General features: G+C 35.9%; 1 protein-coding gene across 7 annotated transcripts in view; it reads left to right on the top strand.

Moving 5' to 3' along the window:
* NBEA (neurobeachin) overlaps window positions 1-23922 on the top strand; it is a 507728-nt gene that overhangs the window by 298731 nt on the left and 185075 nt on the right. For all 7 annotated transcript variants that reach the window (XM_075085055.1, XM_075085072.1, XM_075085081.1 and 4 more), the window contains one exon: window positions 15310-15434. In XM_075085055.1, the coding sequence (XP_074941156.1) occupies window positions 15310-15434 (125 nt within the window). The remainder of the gene's footprint in view (window positions 1-15309; window positions 15435-23922) is intronic.

The following is a 23922-nucleotide window of genomic DNA, read 5'->3' on the forward strand; positions in this document are numbered from 1 at the left end:
AGAACTAAACTCTTTGCTCTTCTGCTGATAGGACAAGGAGGTTTATGCTAGTTCAGTTAAATATTAGGAAAAAAATAACACAGCTGTTGAGCAATACAGAGTACAGGCCTGACGTGTATATTCACCCACCCAGTCCCTTGTTGCTTTGGTTGCTTAAATAAAGCATGAGATACTAGACAAAGCTATTCTAGAACTGTATTAGAGTTATTTATTTAAAGAAAAGTCCTATAAAGCATGAGATGAGAATGGAATCTACATTCATTTTCTGTATAAACGATTAATAATCTTTCAGAGTGATTTAGGAGCTTTTCACACTGGGGTCAATTCAGTCCATTTATTTCTAGGCATGTTGGAATCTTTTCACTAGTTTGGCTTTTTGGTTTGGTTGTTAGCTTCGTAAAAAAAAAAAAGAGCTGGTTTAGAAAGCACAAAAATGTTAACAAAATAACCTCAACTAAAGTCTTATTGGTATGTAATAAATAGCAATTTCTATATATCTTTGCCCAGCAGTGTCTGTAGTATGAAAAATACATTGATATTCTACCAGTAGCTTAAAGCATTTTGTCAAATTTTGGTGGAATTAAGTTCCTAATATATGTCCTGAAACATGTCTTCTTTAAAATATGTTGTTGACTTTAATGAGATTTCTCTTCGGCTTATACTTAAACAAACCCATTCTTCTTTTTAGAATTGGGCCTAAATTATATTTTTTTCTTTAAAAATATGTAGGCACTACACCACAGATTTGGACTTTCCAAAATAATGTTGTTGATTTTTTAACATCGGTTTATGCATAATAAAGAGTATACTGTTTTTAAGTATTTGACTATTAGGCTTTCTCAATTGCATTAATAACATAGCCTGACTTTTTATTGTGTCAGCCTTTTTTTTTTCCATTGTTTGAACTCATATAGTGTTGGTTTTCTGAATGTATATAACTTTATGTTCATTACCTTGTATCCGTTCAAAAGAATTTTGTTTCCAGTAAGGCATTTGCAGTCTGAATCTATGAATTTTGAATGCTGGCCCTCTGATTCTCCGTTGCTGTTTTATAGCAATAAAATCATAAGCCTGTTCTTTAAAAGAAGAACTTTGAATTTTTTTTTAATTTACAAAGAGGAGATTATTTCTGTGATTTTTGCTTATTCTGTATTTCAGGATTCCCTTTAGCAGGTCAATCAGGTGATGAAAAGACACCTCCGTGTGACTTTTCCTCATAGTAATATAAGACTGGGACAAGTCAATCGACCACTTTCTCCAATTCTCTCATTTAATGGGATCTACGTAGCCTATAATTCTCATTTTCTGTATCCTGCCTCTTAGATTTCACTCAGTCATGTGAATTCTCTGACCTGATCCTTCCCTTGACAATTCAACACAAGTCTTAGATGCCAGATTCTTTTGTGAGAACCCCAGGTTTTTACTTTCTCTACTGTTGAGACCTTTGTTACTTGAGACAAGAACAGTAGGATTCCTATCACCCAACTTTTCCCAAGGTGCAACTAGTTCTCTCCATTGCCTGTGAAATGGGCCTGGGTTGATTAGTTAAATGTCAATAATGTTGACATCTTAAGTTAGATAAAAGGAACTCAACTCAGCTATCATTTGGCATAATTTGACAACCTTAATCTTCCAGTAAATTACAACTGTTAATTGCGAGTATTAACTTCCCAGTAATTGAACCATGTCTCCCAGATTGCAGGAAAGGAAAATAAATTCTACCAAGTCATAGGCAATTTGGTCTCTAGAAAAAACAGCTTCCAAAAATAAGGTGATAGTCAACCTCGCAGCATCTTCAAATGTAATGTCTTTTGAGCTACCTGGAGGAGATCTGTGCAGCTAAATGAAGCAAGATGTTCCAAAAGAATGAAGTTGGTGAAGAAGGGAGAAAGCAGACCATATTTTTTCCCAAATTGGTCATTAAAAATTGGAGAACCTCTGAGGCTGGCATGACCTGCTCCATGGCTCTTAAGCCACATATGACTTTTCAGGACTTCAAGAGCAGCTCTTTCCCAGGGCCTGTGTCACAAGGAGCTTTGGCAGATAATATTCTGGATGATCCAGACTCACAGCTTGAAGAAAGTGAGCCAAAAAATGCCATCACCAAATTGCCTTCAAGCCCAGGTACAGACTGAGTCCAGCTCCATTTTGTCTCGATTTCACCCACTTTTGAACTACTCCTAGAATGTTGTCTCTTCTCAACTCATAGCTTGTATTCCACAGTCATGTGCAGTTTTTTGATTTTTGCTTTCCTGGATCAGGAGATTTGGCTACCCATGCTCTGAAGGGAGAGCAGCCATCCTTCTGTTCCTACATGTATGGTTCCTTCCCCCATCAATTGTCTGCCTCAGTACTGATCCAGTCAGAAAGCTTTCCTTTCTCACGTAATAATAGATGGGTTTGAACTCTGGTTCTCATTTCTTGTCTTTCATGCAAACTATGGCAATAAAGTCTTAACCCCTGCCCCTGCAATGAATACGTGAAGGATGAAATCAGCTTAATTAGCAAGGTTGAGGATTGTAATTCCTCGTGGTGATTCTACACAGAAAAGCAGTAGGGTTTTATGTAGGTTTATTGAACTCCTGATACTGATTTTTCTTTAACTGTAGCATTCATTTAAGTGGAACATATAGCCAAATATAACCAAATATACATTCTGTATTATATTTGTAAAGCATGTCCCTATAGGAAATCATACTATACAATATCAACCGAGCTATGAAAGTGCATGGAAAATGCAGAAGACGCATATGGTCATGTCACAGATTTGTGCTCCAGACAAGGGAAAAATCAGCTGTGTGTCATGCTTGTCACACAGAATTCCTTAACAGATTAAGTAGCTAAAAGGAAGGATAACATTAAAAAGTATATCCAGAATAATGGATTGTCAAATAATCTGTATGCAAAAATATTCTAAAGCATCTGCCGATTGCTTTTCCAAACCCACAAAAATAGAGATTTTTTTATTTCAAGACAGAGAACAAGGTAGTTTTAATTCTGTGTTGTCCTTTTTTTTAATGTCATGTCTGCTTCTTCTCCCATGAGTTTTGCAGAGCCAAAAATAAATCATTAGGTCATGCTGATATATTTTGGGATGTTTTATAGAAGACTGCTTCTATACTTCTAAAGAACCTCTTGAATGTCAGAAAGTATAAATAGAACAGTTTTGATTTACTTGCCAAGCTGGTTTCTTAGCTCTTACAAAAATTCCCAGGAACAAAAAAAATTCAAAGTTAAGATTACTTCAGCATTTATTTGATAGTATTGTAAACATGGTCTCTATTAAAAATTCTGTAGCGCTCATGGCTAGGCCACTTGGCAAATGTTTGTTTCATCAACATAAGTTGCATTTGTGGGTAGGAATAACTGTTTATACACCAGTCAAGACATATCTACTAATTGCGCCAGCATGTCTTTGTTTCAGTTCTTAAGATTAGGTTTAAAGCTAGATGTGTGCTTTGTCTTAACTTACTCTGTACTTCCAGATGATACTTAGGAGAAAAAGAAATCAGTCCTGAAAAGCTTGCAGAAAGTGTAAAATTTCAGACTTCTATAAATTTTGAATTCAAAGATTTTCTATTACCAAGCTTGAAACAGCATTTTGCAAAAAATATCGTTCTGTTAAAATAGTGTATTATTAGACTTGCATCTTAATAAGCACTGCTGCATAATGGAAATTAAAATAATTGCCTAGGTAAAACTTTATTATTTATTTATTAGATTTTGATTACTGTTGCTGTTCATTGATAGGCCTCAAGGAAGCTAATTATTTCATCTCAATGCCAGGTTTATAAGTTAGTTTTCTTTAAACAGTTGCAGCTTGAATAATTTATAAAGGATTGAAACAGTAATTCATTATGGGTTTTTGAGAAATAGTATTAAAGAAAGAAGTTCTGTGTCTTAGTTTTAGAATAACACTTTAAAAATATTTAGATAAAATATTTTTTCTTTCTTCTAATTAAAGGTTTTGAGAGACAAAATTTCTATTCCTAGGTACCATAGCCTTCAAGCTGTGACTTACAAACAGGAGTAACTAATGAGATAACGAGTCCTAGCTGTCTGCCTCAACCTTGCTGTTTATGTTAAAAGTACAGCTCTAGATTTTTGACAAGTCATTGCTGGTTTGCCTTGAAACTGGACTGTAGTTGTTATGCTAAGTAGCTTCTTCAGTAGTTCTTCCACGGGAAATTCAGACACCTTAATCTGTGCATCTGGAATGGAGCAGGCAGTTGGGGCAGCATCCTCATGAGCAGTCACATATGTTATCCCTACTTACAAGTCTGAGCTTTTAGCATTTGACCTGTAAGTAAGCCAATTAGGCACCAAAGTTTTCAAGAGCTTCGACAAGCTCTCTTACTTTGGATGTCCACTTTGAAAACTTGGGAATGTTTTTTCAGTTGTTCAAGCATGGTAACCCTGATGGAAGCAACTTTTAGCTAGTGTTTAACTCTTCTGGAACTGCAGATAAGTCACAAAAGCCTAGATTTTTTTTTGAGAAACTAGGACCCTGTTGTCCCTAGTTATATATGTAATATGATAGGTAACGATCTTGAAATACAGAGTAAATTGTTTTTCTTGTAAAAGGTGCCTGCTTCATTGTAACATCTGCAAAATCTCAGAACTTCTGCAGTGTGCTGATGTGGACAGTATGGGCGTGACATTTACAGCAAGCTGAGGAGGGACCCCAACCTCCAGCTTTGCTTATCTCAGTTTCTTTATGCAGTGGTGTTATTGCCATTCAGAATTCAAAGGGAAAATGGATTTTTTTTTTTCATTTCAGAAAAGGTAGAAAAATCTACCTAAAGAACCTTGTGGTGTTCATTTCACTCAGGAGCAAAATATCCTACCATTTACATAGGTAGAGAAGACAGGACTCGTGCAGAAGGCAAAGGAGGAGGGTGTCTCTGTGAGATTTGAATAAAGCATTCTCTCTGTCCTCCCTTTTCAGTACTACGCCTGAACCAGGCAAATAACATTAAAAAAACAAAACAACCCAAACAGTTAGATGGGCAAGGTGTGGTTTGGGGGCAGTTGCATTTCAGATTTTTTTAAATTAATTTCTGTGCAAGAAGGGAGTCAGACAATAAAATGCTACACTAGAGGCAAAGCATGAATACAAGAGAGAGTTCTTTTACTTTCCATTGGTCATAACAGCAGTTTATATGGTTTTTCTGCAACCAATTGTTTACCTTCCCAAGGCAGAACAGAGTCACCATGCTTCTGGCTCAAATGCACCTTGATATTCTTGGCTGAAAAACTGAACAGAAATAGCAAGCTGTATTAACAAACAGTGTCTACAGAATTGTTGCTGAAAGAATATTTAATGTTTGAAGCTCCAAGAGTTGAACTACATTGAATCCTTGATTTAAAAAAAAAAACTTGATTCTGTAAATACCTTAGGTAGTACCATAAGAACTTGATGTATTAAAGTTAACCTTGTTCGAAAAATGGCATCTTTATGGCAAAATTAATAGCTGTCCTAAAACATTTTCCAAGTAGTTTATTAAATCAGCATTTTACTTTGTAAAAAATAAGATATTTTCTGAGATGTTTGTCTGATTACTTATGCATTGTAGCTGTAAAATGGCAAAATACTTTCCAGACAATTTTGCCAACGAGTTGTACTATTTCAGGAGGACACCTGTTTGTTGTGTTCAGAGGGCACCCACTTTTATTCTTTTAATTTGACACACAAGGTACTTAAGAAGCAAAATAATATTGCTACCAGCAGGTGGTATACTTGTACAAACAGAGAAGAGTTGAATGGAAATTTTGATTTAAAAACTTTCTTAATCAGAAAACTGTATTTTGGTTAAATGTTTTGATGAAAAATAGCAATGGTATAAGCTGCTATGAAAATTCCTGATATTTTCCCTTTAATTTTTTTGAATTAATAAAAAACTTCCAAATATTTCATTTTGAAATTTTATTCTATTTTCCTGTTGTGTTTCTTCACAGCAGGAGTGCATAAACTGATGTCATGGTACCTATTTCTGATGTGATAACAAACATAAGAGTCAAAACGTAAAATAGATTTTTATTCTTGAAATTGGAAAATCATTTGCTAGATAGTTCAGTTTTTGTGTCAGTGCAATATTTCTATATTTTGAATAAGAAGAGCTGCACACTTAACATGGAATTCATTTTACTTAATTTTAACCATCTACAATTATGCTTCTAGTCCAAGCCATTCTGTCTGTCCCTTTTTGCAGTCAGTACCTCAATACACCATTCATTCCATCTTGGAGTTTGTTATACTGTGGCGTCATGGTAGTATTTATGAAATCTTACTAAGTGCTCACTGTGCTGAGATGGCATAACATAACAAAAATTCATTAAAAATAAAAATGTCCTAAAATACTGTATATTCTTTCAAGACACTTTCCAAAAGTGACTTTTACCCCAATTTTCATTTATTTGAAACTTTAAAAAGGCTTTTTGAATTTGGGGGGTTTGTTTCTTCTTTGGTTGGAGTGATGACAACGCATTCTGAAATAGAATAAACTAGAAATCTGAGTTAAACAACAGAGTGCTGTTCCAACCACTTTATTTTCCTTTTCTTCAAAGATAGTATTACTGTATGTTTTAATTTTAGTAACCTTAAAATTTATTGCATTTTAGTGTTTCTAGGGATACAATTTATTATTCCTAGAATTCGGTGCACTTGCAATCTGTTGTTATTGATATTTTGTTACTGAAAAAACGCATTGTGATTCTGGTGAGTCAAATGTCGACAATTTATGTATACCCCTTTTATGTTGCCTCTGTAAATTGAGTGTCATTGGATTAGCTAAAACGAACTGAATAACTTCAGGAAATTATATTGTTTAATTTAGCTGTACTACAAGTAGTGTCCTACTATTGCACGTTAGTATTTGGATAGATTTGACAGAGTTATCTTGCATTACTTTAAATTTATGTTTCATGTTAAATCAATTTGATAATAAAAAAAAATTCTAATTACCTTCAGTTTTACTTTGTAGACATTTGAATTATTGTCATTTCCATTGCTATTTTTAAGAGGTATGTGACTTCTTTCTTATGTTTTTTTTCCCATATAACTGTATGCATGGTTAGCCTTATTTCCCTAAGACTACTGCTTCTTGGTATAAGCTTATTACTGTTTAATAATATAGCAGGCATTCCAGAATGAACATCTCATTCTGGGATCTACACTTCATAAAAAAATCTAGACGATCAAGATAATTGTTAGTCGTTCTTCATGTGTGTTCGTTATCAGTTTGTTCCTTCAGACTCTATGTAATGTAATAAAATCCCCCATCCCTTTAAAAATTGTCTGCATCTTACATAAATTTTTCTGATGTTCAGGAGCAAGTTATCAGACCGTACAATACAATCTGGGAATTAACTCCTATAGAAGTTTGTGTTTCAGGTACTACCATAGCTAAAAGGAACACCTCTATGGCCATAGCCTCCCTTTCACATCTACTGGCATTACTCGTTTCTGGTGCCCCATCTAACTGAAGATTAATACAACTGGGCAGATTGCAGTTTTCAGCTTCCTTTTTTGATTTTTCATCTTTTGAACTTCAGTGTCCTCAATTTTTTTACTGAAATTGTCATAAAAGTTTCAGGCGTTGGACAGTTTCCTTATGAGTGTGTATTAGATATACCTTTTTCCAGTGCCTTAAGAAGAGAATAAAAGCCACTTAAATCATCCCCCTCTTTTCTGACAAGGATGCTACACTTTAAAACAATTCTTAGAAAATTCGTCTCCAGGAATCTGTGGATCTTTAATCATTAGTCGTCTTCTGATAGTTTTTGCTCTCTTGTCATTTGTAGCCAATTCGCTGTTCCTCTCACCTTTGTCCTTCATTATTAATGCAAGACCATTAGTAACATGATAATAGGAGTGAAACTGTGCTGGCAGTTTTCTTTTTGCTTTTCAAAGGTGACTCCTCTGCTCCTGTTCTGATGATCACTGGTAGTATTTTCTGTTACTTTGAGTTCCTCCATGCTCTATTTACCCTTATTTCAAAGTCCTTGTGAAAACCCTTCCTCTCCCCCCAAACCTTGCAAAGCTACAACACAGATACCAACCTTCATAAAAGTTTGCAGGTTTATGAACTGCATTCATCCTTCAGAAGTGTAAACAACTTCAAAACCTTTTTCTTTCCTATTTTAAAAACTTCTACCATTTTCCAGTCTCCACAGGGAAATCTCTGGGTCAACTAGTATGTAATCTTCTGGTAACCTGTGCTGCATATACTATCAGTTTTGTTAAAATGAACCATTTTTTCCCCTTGTTCTGTTCGTAAAGTAATCATAGAACCCCACATATCAGCCCTAAACTTCACAGATTTATGGAGTTCACTGCCTTAAAGAAAAGTAGTTTAAATTCACAAGTCTCAAAATATTATAGATTGTCTAACAGATATTCTTGATAATCCAGTATTTATCCATTTATCCATCCATAATTATTCACATGGATTTCTTCCTCTTCCCATCCACTTTCACAGTTATTTCTCTTTCACTAGTTCACATAGTCATTGGTTTTCTTCTCACATCTCTGTTCTTTACAAACTTACTACTTCTCCATTTTTTCCGGCTCAGTGTTGCTTTTCCTTCACCAATCAATAATTACATTTCAAACCTTTCATATACACTTTTCAATTTCTTTGCCTCCCAATCTGTTGTCTTTATGGTTTCCCACTTCATGGAAAATATTGCCAGAAGAACCTTTTAATCTGTCTTTCTGCTTTGCTCCTGATCCAGTAAAATTATTCCAATAAATAGTATCTATTGGTCAGACCCTATTACTTTTCTAATTCCTCACTGCCTAACTCTAGACTTTTCTATCAAGCTCTTTTTCATTTTTAGGGCTCTGATTTTGTCTACATTTCTCCTCAAATTTCACCAGTCATTTCTGTCTCATGTCTCTTCTCATTTTCATTTTTCACATTTTGGCAACCCTACACAGGAGGTACAAAAATACTTCTCATCGCTCATGACATTTCTGAATATGGCAGTGCTGGCATGCCTTCTAGCCATGCTGCTGGGATGTAAGTGATCTAGCTGGACTGTTGTGCTCTCCACACCACCTCCCCCAGCTGTCAGTGACCAGGATACTAACTGCTTAACCAAATTCGCAGGAAGCCCCTTTATTTTCTCTCTCATTTCTACCCATGCTAGCTTGCTGTACTGATTACAAATACAAGATAAAGTGGAGAAAAAACTAGTGGTCACTGACCATCCAGCCATCCCCCAGGAAGTGCTATCCCTAACCAACAGCCTAGGCATCCCTGTTTGTCCTCTGCCACAACCTCGCCTTCATCACCCTCCCCCAACATTTTTTGACAGTGCCCTCTCCACCAACTTCTTAGGTTCTTCTCCATGGCCTGCCTTCCCACTGTTATGTCATCTCACCAGTTTGTGAACATAACTTCATCCTATCGTGCTGATATCCTAAGCCATGTAACCCTGCTTCTAGCAATCCATATATCATCCACATGACTTCCCTAGGACACATCTGCCCAGCTTCTTTCCAAAATTGCAGTATGAAATTTACCATATTCATCATGTAAAAAAAAAAAATCTTTCCAAAGATTAAATATTACATAAATTCCCCTGAGTATTTGGTATCCTTCTATTTAAATAGGAAGCTTTTTTTCTTAGACTTTTTCCCTTCTACCTGAAACTCTGCCAAATATACTCCTGATGTTTATCAATAATAATTTTGTGCATGTGTACTTAAGAGAAAAAAAAAAGTTGTTGTTTATAAGAATGCCTAAAGATTTTTTTAAATTCCTATTTATAATATTTTTACTGTCTTTTGAATTTTCATTGCATTAGATGTTTCTCAAGTTCATTGACATCTTTATTCCCTGTGTTGCTATTTCCAGATTTTATTAATATTGGTGTTATTTGTTTAGTATAATTCTTAGTTTTCAGTATTTCTAGTTTTATTGCCGGGATTCTCTAGCATGCTTTTTGGAAAAACATAAAGGAGCTTTGTGATTTTTGTAACTAAAAAAGTCTTTTTCGTGTAGAGTAACTATACTAGTTACGTTAATTAAGGCTTCTGATATTTGTTTCTGTTCATGTACAACAAGGCTTTGTTTTCTTTTAGCTATCATAATGCAGGTGTGATTTTTGAATACCTGATAAAACCAGCAGTCGCTGTTTCTCTTTCAAGCACAGTCAGAGGAACCTTCACTCTAATAAAATTATTGTATCTGATGCCATACCACTTCTGAACAGCACTTGCTCTTTCATTGTTACAGAAGACTTTTACTACTTAGATCTTCTGGCAACTAACTAGGTTTATATTTTGGCGTGTACTTTTTAACTGTAATAAATATTGTGTAAGTAATAATTTGTATTTTTTGTATTTTGGGTTTTCTTTTACTTACTTTTTTTTATTGTTACAAATCTTCTGTTTATCATTTTACCCTAGGGAAATTCTTTATACATTTCCAATATACGTTTTTTCTCATTTCTCAAAACATAGTCATAATTCCATGGTGAATTGTTTTTCATTTTTGAAATACGTTACTGAAAAAAAACCAGGACTAATTCTTGAAATTATAGATCATCGGTTCCCTGCCTTTTCTATGCAGTTTCCCAGTGTTACAAAGACTGTGGGTTCTCTGACATCCTTCCAGTTCTGTGACCCACCTCTTTTTCTGAACAACTTTTTCCCCTTCCCCCATGCCTGCAGGCTTGTTCCTCTTCATTAACATATTCGAACTTAATCTCTTCCATCTGGCACCCCATCCTTTGGGCTGCAGTCTGAGGATCTTTTATGGACATTTGCACTGCTACTCTCCACTATTTGTAGTTGCCTCTATCTGCTGTAGCTGTAGGTGACGTACAGCAAACTGCATTTGTACGAGAACAGGGACTGCATTTCGCAGACATGGAACTGCTGTCATGGACGCTGACTGTCCACAGGGTGGACAAAGGCTTGCTGTTTAGGACAGCTATTATGGATTAATAAGTAAAAGAAAAAACCCTTCCCAAACTATTCTTCAGAGTTGTGGCTGAAGGAGTTAATTGAAAATTTTTCAAAAGTTGTCTTTAAAAAGTCCAAGCTATAGGGATGTTGGCAAATGGCAGGGAGGACTTTGCTGTTCAGCTTGTCTTGATATTCCTCTAAATTGTCTTGGTGACAGAGCGCTTCACGATTTCTCCTCCAAGAGGGTAGTAGATTGGGCTACCTGAAATACTTTAGGCTGTCTCAACAGTCTTTGTCCCCAAATATATGGAAGGTGTGTGTGGTATGGTAGCAAAGTGTATGATACAGAATTCTGGGCAGTTCTGAGTTTTAGAGCAACCTGCCCTTGGGAGGCTTCAGAGCTGGTTTGCTGTAACTTACCAAAGTCCACACTGGCTATCTGGGGTAGCATAAAACCACTTTGCCTTTCCATCCCATGCTGGCCTTTAACAAGCTAAAATACTGTTTAAAGTAGGAGAATGTACACGGTGACAAGCTAAGCAGGCACTAGTGATGATAGTGAAACAGAACTTGTAATCCTTCAATAACTGGAGTAAAACAGGGCTTGTTCCATTAAAACATGTACATTCTGTGTCTGTATCAGCTATATGACATACTGCACATCCGAAATGTGGGGTTAAGTTTGCAACATGCACACCACTCCAAATAAAATATTTCATTGTTAGTAACCTTGTAATATCACTAGTTTCATACCAGCCCTCATTATAATAAGGATGATAAAGGTTTATATTGGATTATATTACAGTTTGTAAGGAAATTATTTTGACAGTTGAACTCCTGGTGTGGACTCTTTGGGTCATGTGTTTTAGGATGCATTTTAAATAACTGCTCAGTTAAAATGATACAGATATATTTCTTTTTTTAAGTGTGTAGGAGTAGGTCATGAATGATGCTATGAAGTTTCAGTTCCTTAAAAAAATTTCATTACATTATGCTTAATATGCACTTTTTCATTCAAACAAGCCTGATTCAAAATGTCACCTAACTGATATAAGATATGGGGGAATGAGAAATTACATGTAATCTAGTTGGCTGTGAAAATAAGGATTATTAATAATATACATTATTAGGACAAGTGGAGCTTATTGAAATGTTGTACTTGTTGCAGAATAAATTACTAAAATGACCTGATTTAGTGAAGTCACTTCTAGGAAAAACAGGTTGTAGCAGAAAGAGACATTGACAATCTGCAGACACGCTCTCTTCTAGGACTGACCTATGCCAAATACAGTGTTAGAAAGTGTAATTCTGCTTGATATACAGCCATCATTTAGAGCTACCTAACAGCTACCTAAACTCCTGAAAATCTTAAAGCCTGAATAATATCCACAGGATTAGAATAAAAGTGTTTCTAAAGTACTGTAATCTAGGGGCTAGACAACTTAATACTGATTCAGGCCATAGCCCTGGACTTTTAAGCAGGTTAAATTCTTAGTTTTAGGCTGGAGCTTGTGGCCACAGCCTTCCACTTACTAGTATTTTTAATCTAACCCAAAGATGTAATAACATAACTTTTTAGGAAAATCCCATAAATTTATCTCTCTATAATGCAAGTGATGAAACTCAACCATTCAAAACTTTCTGTAAGTACAGCCATCAGCTTTTCAGGCATCTGCTTTCTTGCTAACAATAGGGTAGGATAATGTGTTGTGTCTTTTTATTAAAGATGTTGGCCAAAGAGACAAGGGTAAATCTGAGAATAACTGGTTAAGATTAAAAAACCTTTTCTTTAGGGTTCAGATACTGTCTTCCAGTACCTGGAAGACATGGGATACATTCCTGTAGAAAACTCTGGGAAGAAACTTCAGTTGTGTTTTTAAAAGCCATATATTTTGTGATTAGGAATAAGGTTTGTGTTCTATTATTTAAAAAATTTCATTTTGCACCATTATTATGTATTTCAGACTTCAGTCCCTGGTGAACTTGTAACCCTCTTTTGGATCCCCAAAATAGACTTTATCTTCTGACAATTTCATCACTTCTTTACTTAGCACTTCATTAAAATCGTGACTCTAAAATCTGTTTTACTTTCAGCTGAGAATATACGGTATTCTTCAGATGGATTAATGAAATTAATGGATTGCCAGATTAAACAGAACAAATTAAAAATGTATTTTCTTAGTCTTTGAATATTTCTTAATTTCTTAAAATTAAAAGCTTTTCTACTCTACATGGTTGTATCAATCTTACCAAGCTAAGAGTTTTTATTATTATTATTGTGGAGTCAAGTGCCATTTCAGAGAACTCTTGTGTTTAAGAGAGTTTTCATTATTATCTTTACTCCTGTTTCATCATGACTTATTCTTAGATGGAAGCAAAAGGGGAAAGTTTCTTTCCTTTCGGAAAAATCACTATGATAAAAGCCTTTAGGATTATCTTTGATATCATCAGTTTAAAACATAGACTAAGAGTGCCCAAGAAGTCTTTAAGCTTTGTCTTTTAAACCATGGGGCAGTTGTCTGCCCATTTTTGCATTCACATCACATAAAGGTCAAGGGAATTTAGCAGTCACAATAAAATTATTCAGTGCTCAGTGTAGGAGGAGAAATGATGGACTGATACTTCAAGCTAACACGACATCTGTGAGCAAAAACTGTATCAAGGTACAAAACCAAAGTAGGCTGCTTCACTTAGCAAAAGATAATTGGCACTCAAGATAGCAAGATATTTCTCTCTCGTAGCATGCACATCCAGCCATTAATGCTGCATCTTTCCACCACGGAAGTGGACACTCAGAGTCACTACCTCGCCTTTACGCAAGACGCTCTGAACTACTCTAGGTGAGGAAGCAGCTCCCACTGTACTCCTGAAGTTGCTTTCTCACTGCTGTGCCAACTCAAGCACATAGTGAAAATTTCATTCAGAATGCAAAAAAAAAAAATACAATGACTAAAAATGATGGTGTGATGATTCTGAAAATATTGTTAGTGGCTAGAAGCTATGCTGCTACATCCACTCCCCTTGGTGCTCTGCCTGCCAGAGCTGATCCAGGTCTCACGACAGCAGTCAGTAAAGTTGGACAAGAACTCGTGCAAACATGAAGAAAGTAGTTAAGTGGGCTGTAAAAAATGAAAAGGTCTGTTCTACATTAGCATATTTCTACATTTCCTCTGGAAATGGCTACCAGCGCGTAGCTTCTCAAAGTGAAGGCGGTATAGAAAAAACAGTGGCTGAAGTAGAAAAATCCAGCAGAAATGTAGCCAAATGTGAGTTGAAAACTTTTTTTTAATCTGCCTTTTGTCCACTGACCTACAGGGTTCTGCAGTTAGATTGGAAATGACTGGTTTAAACCAGTGGTTCCCTAGTTATGGTCTGCAAGGTCATGATCTCAGGATAATTTTAAGTGTACAGTGGGTTCAATTACGACTTTCATGTTAAGGTTGTATCTACAAACATTTTGGGTATTTGATAGTGATCCAGGAAGTTTTTTAAATGTTGGCTTAGCATACAGCTTTGCCCGAATATCTCACAGCGTACTTATAAACTTGATGTAGGAGACGTTTGTGTTAAGGTCAAGAAGTGGCCTGAAAGTGGAGCTGATAATTTCTTTAGAACTACAGCTGAATACCGATGATGATATATGTATATATTTTGATTTGAATATAGATTAACAATGGTTGATATCATTCTACAGAACTTTAATATTGCTTTTGAATGTAAAAAGGCAATGTAATGCAAAGATGGCCATGGTTGTTAATGGCTTGTATTAGCCGGAAGCTATAAAATCATCCTAGTACTCATGTTAGTGATGGAATAATAATTTACCAAGACAATTACCACATGGCGGAATTTTTTTGCTGCTCTAATTCAGTGTTATTAATAATGAATAAAATTGCAATTTTATCAGGTTGCTAGGGGCAGTGGGGAATTATTTCAATGAATATTTCAGCACATTAGTTTAATCATAGTTCCACAAAATTCAAGTGGGCAATATTTTATACTTCTAAATTCAGTCTGCTAAGGGACCATAGTCATTAAATTGCAAACTATTTGCACTGAGGTCCATTCTATGATTTACAAGCCTTGTTAAAAACACTGTAAAAGAAAGCAAGCTGTGCCATTAATACTTGTAATTTGATGCTGCATTTGTTAATGGACTCAGTGTGATTAATGTTTTTAGCAGCAGGCAGAACATTTTGAGACAGGCAGTGCTGAGGTTTATAATATAGAAATGCATGTAAAGAAACATTAGAATATTGTAAGTTTTAGTAATATATGTTTTTACAAGATTGTATTCCTGAAACAGAAAAGCAGCAGTGAAATTATGCAATAATATATGTAAATACAGTTCAAGCTGTGGTAGGTGCTGATGTGTGTTCTTTATTTTGTAGCCAACTGCATGACTTCTGGCGCTTGGATTACTGGGAAGATGATTTGCGCCGGCGGAGGCGATTCGTTCGCAATGCTTTTGGGTCTACTCATTCTGATGCTCTCCTGAAAGCTGCTGTGGAATATGGTCAGTACTAACTCCTGCTTAAAAATATAGCTCATGGTGTTTTCTTGATGTCCATGAATCCTTGAGAATTATGTCCCTTCTTTTCTAAGGACAGTGCTGAGAGTTCATAGGACAACGTATTCCTAGAAAAGGAATTCTTTCGATTTACGCTTTAATGAACCAGAAGACTTGAGCTTGTGGGCTGTTAAATTCACTGATCCCCAGGGGATTCACATTATACCTCTCTAGCATTCCCAGACACTAATTTTGAGACACTGGTAAAAGTAACTGAACTTGTCTCTCCGGAGTGACAGGATGAAACTGTTAGGCCATCAAACTAATGTGTTGTAATAGTTCCATTGGAGACCTTTCCTGAATGAGGAATTAACTGGTTTTTAAAAATATCAGAAGTTTTATCCTGGCATGTATAATCTCAGCCAAAAGTATTTTTTTTTTCTGCAAATCATGGATTATATAAGAACTTGTTTAAAATAGTTATTTTAAGTATACTTGTGATTTGAACAGTGAACTGACAACATAGGAGCTGCATTCTGGGAACTTAAGGATTAGAAGATGTTTGATTTTCATGGAGAGGTAGCTGGAATATAAAAGAGGAAGGAAGAACATGATTACAAATTCCCTGATACCATCAAAATGTTTCATATATTTAGTGACTTCTGTACATCAGGCTGAACCTGAGTACTCTAAATGTCTAAAGCAAATTTATTTCACAGGTTTAAGCTGGGGTACCTCTCCAACCTATCAAAGACAGGAATTTTTTAAGGAATATTAAGATGGTTTTCCGGGGCTTTTTAAAATCTGTAGTATTGAAAAAAAAATCTTGGGATTCTTTAGCATTTAGGAATAAAGAATGGAAGTAATTATACATAAAGCAAGTTGAACCTTTCAGATGATGTGTAGCCAAAGGCTAATGTTCCCAGAAGTTCTGAATATGATAGATAGAAAGCTAGCTGTGTAACCTACACATTTCACCAACCTTGCAGGTTGTTGAGGCAAATACCTGGGATTCAAACAAGGTTAGATATATAAATTACTATTTAGTTTAGTATAAATTACTATTTAGTTTAGTATAAATTAGTATTAGTGTAATTCAATACTTATTTAAACATGAAGGCTATCATGTGCAGGACTTCAGGTCATAAACTGTTCATAAGTTGGGTTAAGGAAGACATTTCCCCCAGTAGTATATAGTATTGCATATTTGACAAAGGGTTATTTTCTCCACATTCTTCCAAAACATGAGGGGCAGATGCAAAACTGCTAATTGCTGTGTTGCTTTTGTAAGGCCGATTATTGTCAAAACCACGGGCTTTATGCATTATACAGGCATGAGAAGCCTTAAAAGTATTCTTATTGATTAATATTTTTAATTTTGGATATTAAACTATCATTAAAACAGGAAGAAATCTAATTATAAACTATTACCAAGTTTTAAGCCTTGATATTATACTGTTTTTAAAATAACAGGAGCTTTCCATTTACTTAGATGGGCTTTGTTTCATGCCTTTATAGCAGGAATGTTGTATCTTTGGGATAAGATTGTACTCAGAGGATGCTGGAAATAGTTTTGGGGTTTTTTAATGAGAACTATAATACAAGTTGCTCTTAAACAGTTTCAGCATGTTGCAAAGATTGCCTCCATTTACGTAGTTTCTGTGTTCTAGTATTACAGTACAGGTGACAGCTGCCTGGTAGTAAAGCTAACCTGCAAGACAAAGCTACAACCAAAAGAACCAGAAAAACTGAAGTAGTTAGTTTCATATTGTATTGTTTCTATATAATTTCATGCTACTCACCTGTTAGTTCATTCAATGTACAGGAAAGTTAAAGCTCGGGTGGGTTTAGAGGTGATATGCACCAAATTTAGTGGTTGCATAAAAATTACAATAGACTGAATTTGTTCTGTTTGCGGAATTAAAATAAATAATTCTACCTTTCCACATATATATTAAAATTAATGTTTGGAATTTTAAAACAGCATGCATTCAAGTTACAATTCATGGATTCTATCTAGATGTCCTTACTTCTCAGAGGCTTAAGCTTTTGGATTTTAATACTGATACTTTTAGCTGACCTTCCTCTGTAAGAAAACATCCTTAACACTGATGTTATTTTTATGCCTCTTGGTGTTACTAATGAGTTGAATAATTTATGAGCTTGTCATGTGAAAAGGATTTGGTGCAGTTTGATGTACTTTTAGCCCCTGGTGTTGGAATGTGATTAATAAAGACCTGGGGGCAGATTTTTTCCATAGGGTTTAACTTTCATTGTATTTTTTTTTTTTACTTTGTTTAGATAATTTTGTTTGGAAGAGTTTGATAGTAAAATGCCCCTAGCTTCCAAAACTAAGCATGATATCACACTCCAGAAAGAATTTAAAGCATTTTAAAGAAATCATACTGCATAGTTTTCCAGTAACAGATTTTTTCCTGACCTCAGATAGTTTGTGAGAAATAAACTATTTATAAAGGCAAAAATTGTTGGGCTTTTGTTATATTAATAGCAATTTTTCATCTTGACTGATACCTCTGGCACAAGTAAAGCTATTTTGAGCATCAGTAAAATAGTAGAAACATCTTACAAGTTTTTGTTATCTACATTGACTGGCAGTTATCATTTAGGATTTTGTGCATAAATATTGCAGTGGAGGAATGTTTAGTCAAAGCCTAAGTCAGCAAGCTCGTCAGTGTCTACGATCAAAGGCATCAACTTAAATAGGTCTGATCAGGCATTGCAGAAGAGGGCAGGCAGTTTCAGCTGAGCAAAAATCACAGAGCAAAGATGACAAAATTAATCAGTCATTTCTTTGGCAGTAAATAATAAGATATGCTGAGGATTGCAGATGAGAGAGTTTCCAGATTCCTTGGAGATGTGCCTGCTTAACACCTGATTTATCTAAGCTTGTGCAGCCATCAAGTTATGAACTTGATAAATAAAAAAGTGCTCTACAGCTACTCCAGTATTAAATCAAAGTTGATGTTGGATGTATGGATACTGTAATTATATAATACTTGCAGTCATCAAGGAATAGAACCATCTTGGAAATGAAAACTATGTCTGTGATCTGTATGTTTGTTCTAGAAAAGTAAAAACAACTGTTAAATTCTACCTTGAAGAGCTAAAAAAAAACCAAACATGTTCATTTTAGCTGATAGGTGACTTCTTCCTGTAGGAAACTTTATATATTATCCACTACTGGGAAATAGCATTCTCAAAAAATTTCTGCTACAAGGCAAGTGAGTGAAGTTTCTATTTAACTACAGCTTGTTAGTCAGCCATTGTATGCGTGTTCAGATGTCTGGTTTTGATAAAATATAATATGCATACGTATATGTATACATCTGTGTGTGTATATATATGTTCGAAGTCCTTGGCAAGTAAAAAATATTGCAATGAGACATTATAACATATTGCTGTGGCTATATACAACTGTGTGAAAAATTATAGCTTATTCCTATGGCTATATACTTGGCTGTCTGTTGAGGCTGTGGGTATGTCAGAATCATAGCAGCATTTACAAGAGATGGACTGGAGAATTTTTCTCTTTGGATTAGTCTCTTCCATTTCTAAGTTTTTGATATTAGGCATTGGATTTGTTTGTAATCTCTTAAAACCACTTTCATATCTGAATTTAAAAATCAAGCATAATTATTTCAGCATTGTATCTGATGTGCCCTTTTGTTTTAGTTAAATTCTTACTTGAATAGAAATATAGATTAATCTCTCCCTTTTGTGAAGTTGAAGGGATACTACTTACTGCAGTATCAAAGTGCAAGCTATAATGGGATTTTGAACTACCTGAAAACTTTTAGTGGTTTTAATTTTATAGTGTTCATAGATTTTAAACTGTTCTTATTTTAAGTTTAGATGGAGTTTTGATGTAATTGATTAAATTGTAGACTGAAAAGAAAGGAAGAAAATAAAAGAGTGCATAAAACTTTATAAACTCTACTTCTCTTCCCCAAATTTTACTACCAATAAATACATTAAGTACACAGATACGAACAAGTTCACAGTGATTCTGTACATGTGGTGAAAGAACTGGCTCTTAGAGTCGTTGGAGTTTAGTATAGATGAGACATTACTGTACTACCCTGCCAGTGAGACAGAACACTGCTCCACAAAGGTCATCTTAAGAGCAAAATAGTTCATTTTTTACACTTTGGTCCTTCAGTCTTTAAAGACTGTGGTCCACAAACCATGTGCACATAAAGGGGGTCCAAGAAAGGCCACGTTTTCTAGTCTGTACTGGAGGAAATGGGCATTAATAACTCAGTACCCATGTTCTAAACATATATATGTAACCTGGTGAAATATTTCTAGTGTCTGTGCTCAAGAATATTTGGTCTGTTAAGTCAATTATCGTGACAGAACCTGAATGCTTAGAATGAAAAGAGAGAAAAAAAAAAAGAAAAGGGAAAATAAAAGAGAAAGTAACCTTCATAATGTAACATGTAATACATTCAGGTTTTGAAACAAAGCTACAGATGTCTTATATGTGCAGTATGGCAATTGCTTTTGAATTTGCATATTTTAGGTTACTCATTCCATTATGTATTTGGACATCTAATTACCAACCTTATTTCAAGAGTGATTCTGGCTGAAGCAGACTGTATATGGCTTCTTCTGGGACTCCTCATTAGTGCTCTAAGTTTCAGCAAAAGCTGTGTGTGCTCATCATCAGAAATATAGTTTCATTATACAAACAGAATTAAAAAGCATCAGGTTTTGAAATCTGAAATGTTCAAATCTGAAATCTACTTTCATTAAAGCAGATGGATTTTGATAGACTTTCAGAGAATGGCAGGCAGGATTCCTTATTATCAGAACATTTAGTTTCAGGCAAACGCTGCCTTAAAAGAAAGGCTGGTGGTTTCTCTGCTATGAAACCAGGAGTGTGAAATCTGTAGGAACCCATACTCAAACCAGTGGCTGTCTTCAGAACAGGGATTCTGGATGTCCCATGGACCCTAAAGGAAGATCCAATTTTTGAGGGCCAACCATGTTAAAGAAAAATGCACCAAGATGAACTTTCAGTAACTGTAGCTCTAGTGCAACCCCTCAGTGCTAAGAAGTCCAGAGCAGTTGATTCCCACAGCTTCTGACTCCGATCTCCTGAACTGCTGGGTTCCCTGCCTTCTGCAGTCAGTATTAGAGCAAGATAGAGGGAGGAGATTTCAGAGAAACTGATAAGAAGATGGTTTCATTTGGCATGCACCAAATGTTGTTCCAGGAAGCTAAGTCAGTGTTTTACAAACATACTTAGCTTGATATTTTCACGTGATAGGACATTTGAAGAAATCAAAATGTCCCATGAACTGGAGATGCTTAGTTTCATCATCTCTGGTCAGAAGCTGTGCTGTAAAATCAAATGCTTTCTTCTAGGAAGTCTGAATGCCCACCTAAAAGCTAGTCTTAGTTTTCAGATATCCTGCATTTTGTGTTCCACACTTTGATATATAGGTTGTTGACACTAATGACATTGCTAACAACCTAGAGGTGTCTTTTGTTGGTGAAAATACCACCACTGTATACAGTAAATTCAAGAATGTCTGTCAAAGTTATTGCATAATAAAAACATTAATTTACTTTTTCTCAGCTTCATAAAGTCCTCTGACTTAATTATCTTCACCCTATCTTTTGTCTGTACTTACTGAAAATGCCTACCATATTTCCAGAACAGTTTCCACAACACTAATTTCACAACTGTCTTTAAGAAAGCAGTATTTTTTCAGTAACTAATGCAAAACTGAAAGCAAATTGAAGACGACTGATACTGGATCATCACTTATCAGAGTTTTGCTAGCTAGCCTACTAGATGCATAAAACCCAGTTACTTTTCTTAGGTGTATCTGCAGTGAGAGTATTCTATATGTACCACGTAAGAGTTTAAAGACCAAATCATGCTTTCAGTGTTGTCTGTGAAATATTGCTTTCTATACTATATCTATAGGAACAGCTTTGCTGTCAGGGTTGAGTTTGTAGACCTTTTTGTAGGCTTCTACATTTACTTTTACTTCTAAACTGATCCAGATATTCTTTAGATATTCTTTGTTTATCCCAGGAGGGAGAAGGCTGAAGGAGGCCATATAGTTCTGTATAAATACCTGTTGGGAGAGAATGAAGAAGATGGTGTCAGACTCTTCTCAGTGGCGCCTAGTGACAGGACAAGAGGCAACAGGCACAAACTGAAATACAGAAAATTCTATTTAAACATAAGTTAAAATTTTTTTTTAGTGTAATGGTGGTCAAACAATGGAACATGTTGTCCAGAGAAGTTGTGTAGTATCCATCCTTGGAAATACTGGAAACCCAGCTTGCAAAGGTCCTGGGCAGCTTGCTTTAACTGACCCTGCTCTTGGGCAGAGGGTTGGACTAGACATTCTCCAGAGGTGCCTTCCAGCCTTAATGATTCTGTGATTCTTATAATGGGACCAGAGCTTCAAGTAGATGGTTGACAGATCTTAGACTTCAGCAATATTTTTAAAACCCTAGATTACTCATATCTTGATGTTCAAGACTGATTTTCTTATGTAATTTCTCATGGTGTTAAAACCAAAACAGAGCAGGAACATTTGATTGGTACTAGAAATGCAATCTTCAACATCAAGCTACTTTAATCTTCATAAAACTTTTTGAGGAAATGCAGATTTATATATCATAGAATTACAGAATGGTTGAGGTTCAAAGGGACCTGCTCAAGGAAGGTGACCTAGAGCAGGTTGCCCAGGACCATCTCCAGACAGCTTTTGAATATCTCAGAGGATGGAGAATCCACAGCCTCCCTGGGCAACTTGTGCCAGTGGTTGGTCACGCTCAGAGTCAAAAAGTGTTTCCTAATGTTCAGAGGGAACATCCTCTGTTTCAGTTTGTGCCCATTGCTTCTTGTCCTGCCACTGAAAGGAGCCTGGGTCCATTCTCATTCCACATTCCCCACAGGTGTTTATACACATTGATGAGACCCCCTGAGCCTTCTCCTCTCTGGGCTGAACAGTTCCAGTTCTCTCAGCCTTTCGTCATATGAGATGCTTCAGTCCCTTATTCATCTTTGTGGACCTTCATTAGACTCTCTCCGGTATGTCTGGAGACACAGCACTCCAGGTGTGGCCTCAGCAGTGCTGAGTAGAGGGGAAGGATCACCCTCTTCGACCTGCTGGCAATGCTTTGCATAATGCAGCCCAGGATACCATTAACTTCTGCAGCAGGGGCGCATTGATGGCTTACGTTCAACTTGCTGTCCATCAGGACCCCTAGGTCCTTTTTTGCAGAGCTGCTTTCCAGCTGGGTGGCCCTGAGCATATATTGGTGCCTGGGGTTGTTCCTCCCCAGGTGCAGGATTTTGCAGTTCCCTTTTTTGAACTTCATGAGGTTACTGTAAGCCCATTTGTCCAGGCTGCTGAGGTCCCTCTGGATGGCAGCAGTGGACAGCAGGTCCCTGTGGCATATCAGCCACTCCTCCCAGTTTCATGTCATGTGCAAACTTGCTGAGGGTATGCTCTGCCCCATCATCTAGATCATTAATGAAGATGCTGATCAGGTATGGATCGTCATAAAACACGTCTAATATCAATGTGCTCATAGACTGTACAATATTATTACTGAAATTGAGTTTGTTGTTAGTACATGAGCCATAGAAATGTTTTTTGTAGTCTTTTTTTTTTTTTTTTCTTAGTTAATGCACTATCCTGAAAATTAGTAACACACACAATAGGTGGTCCATCCCTCAAAACACTGAAGATCAGGTTGGACAGGGCTCTGAGCAACCTGATCTAGTTGAAGATGTCCCTGCTCATTGCAGGGGGGTTGGACTAGGTGACCTCTAAAGGTCCCTTCCGACCTAAACCATTCTATGATTCTATATCATAAAATATAAAATCTGTGGCAATGCAGGTGACAACCCTTATCTAAGATAACTTCCCAAACTAATATTTAAGTAATGTGTTAAGTATGAATATAGAAGAGAAACTAAAGAAAAAAAGCCCTTGACTAGGAAGAAGCCCTGTTACCTCACCCCGTTCATGCACATTTAATTTTAGTCTGTAAGTAAACACAAGTTGACAATTAATTCTGAGCAGTTTTAAGAAATAGCACCCACTATGCGTCCACTGTGGACAGAAAACATGTATGTTACTTGATGTTTAGTGGTGAGCATTTTAAGAATACGTATGGGGTCATTAAATTAAACCATAACAATGCTTCCATGTGTCATCAAGTAAGGCCTCTTTTCTCTTTAGTCTATATGTAAGACAAGCATGTAAACCATTCTGCTTCACTTGGAGCACCTAACATAATACTCCTATTACACAATGTCTTTTCAGTGTATGAACTAACCTCCACATCTGATTGTGAAATCTTCAACGTAGTATGAATGACTTTACATCCAAATTGTGTGCCTGAAGGATTCATGAAAACCTGTGGGTTTTTTAAGCATAGCAATTTAAGATTTGCATCTACAGCCTTATAATTGTAGCCCAACAGTGCCATCCAC

Source organism: Phalacrocorax aristotelis, chromosome 1 (assembly GCF_949628215.1).
Source record: "Phalacrocorax aristotelis chromosome 1, bGulAri2.1, whole genome shotgun sequence".
NCBI classification, from domain to species: Eukaryota; Metazoa; Chordata; class Aves; order Suliformes; family Phalacrocoracidae; genus Phalacrocorax; species Phalacrocorax aristotelis.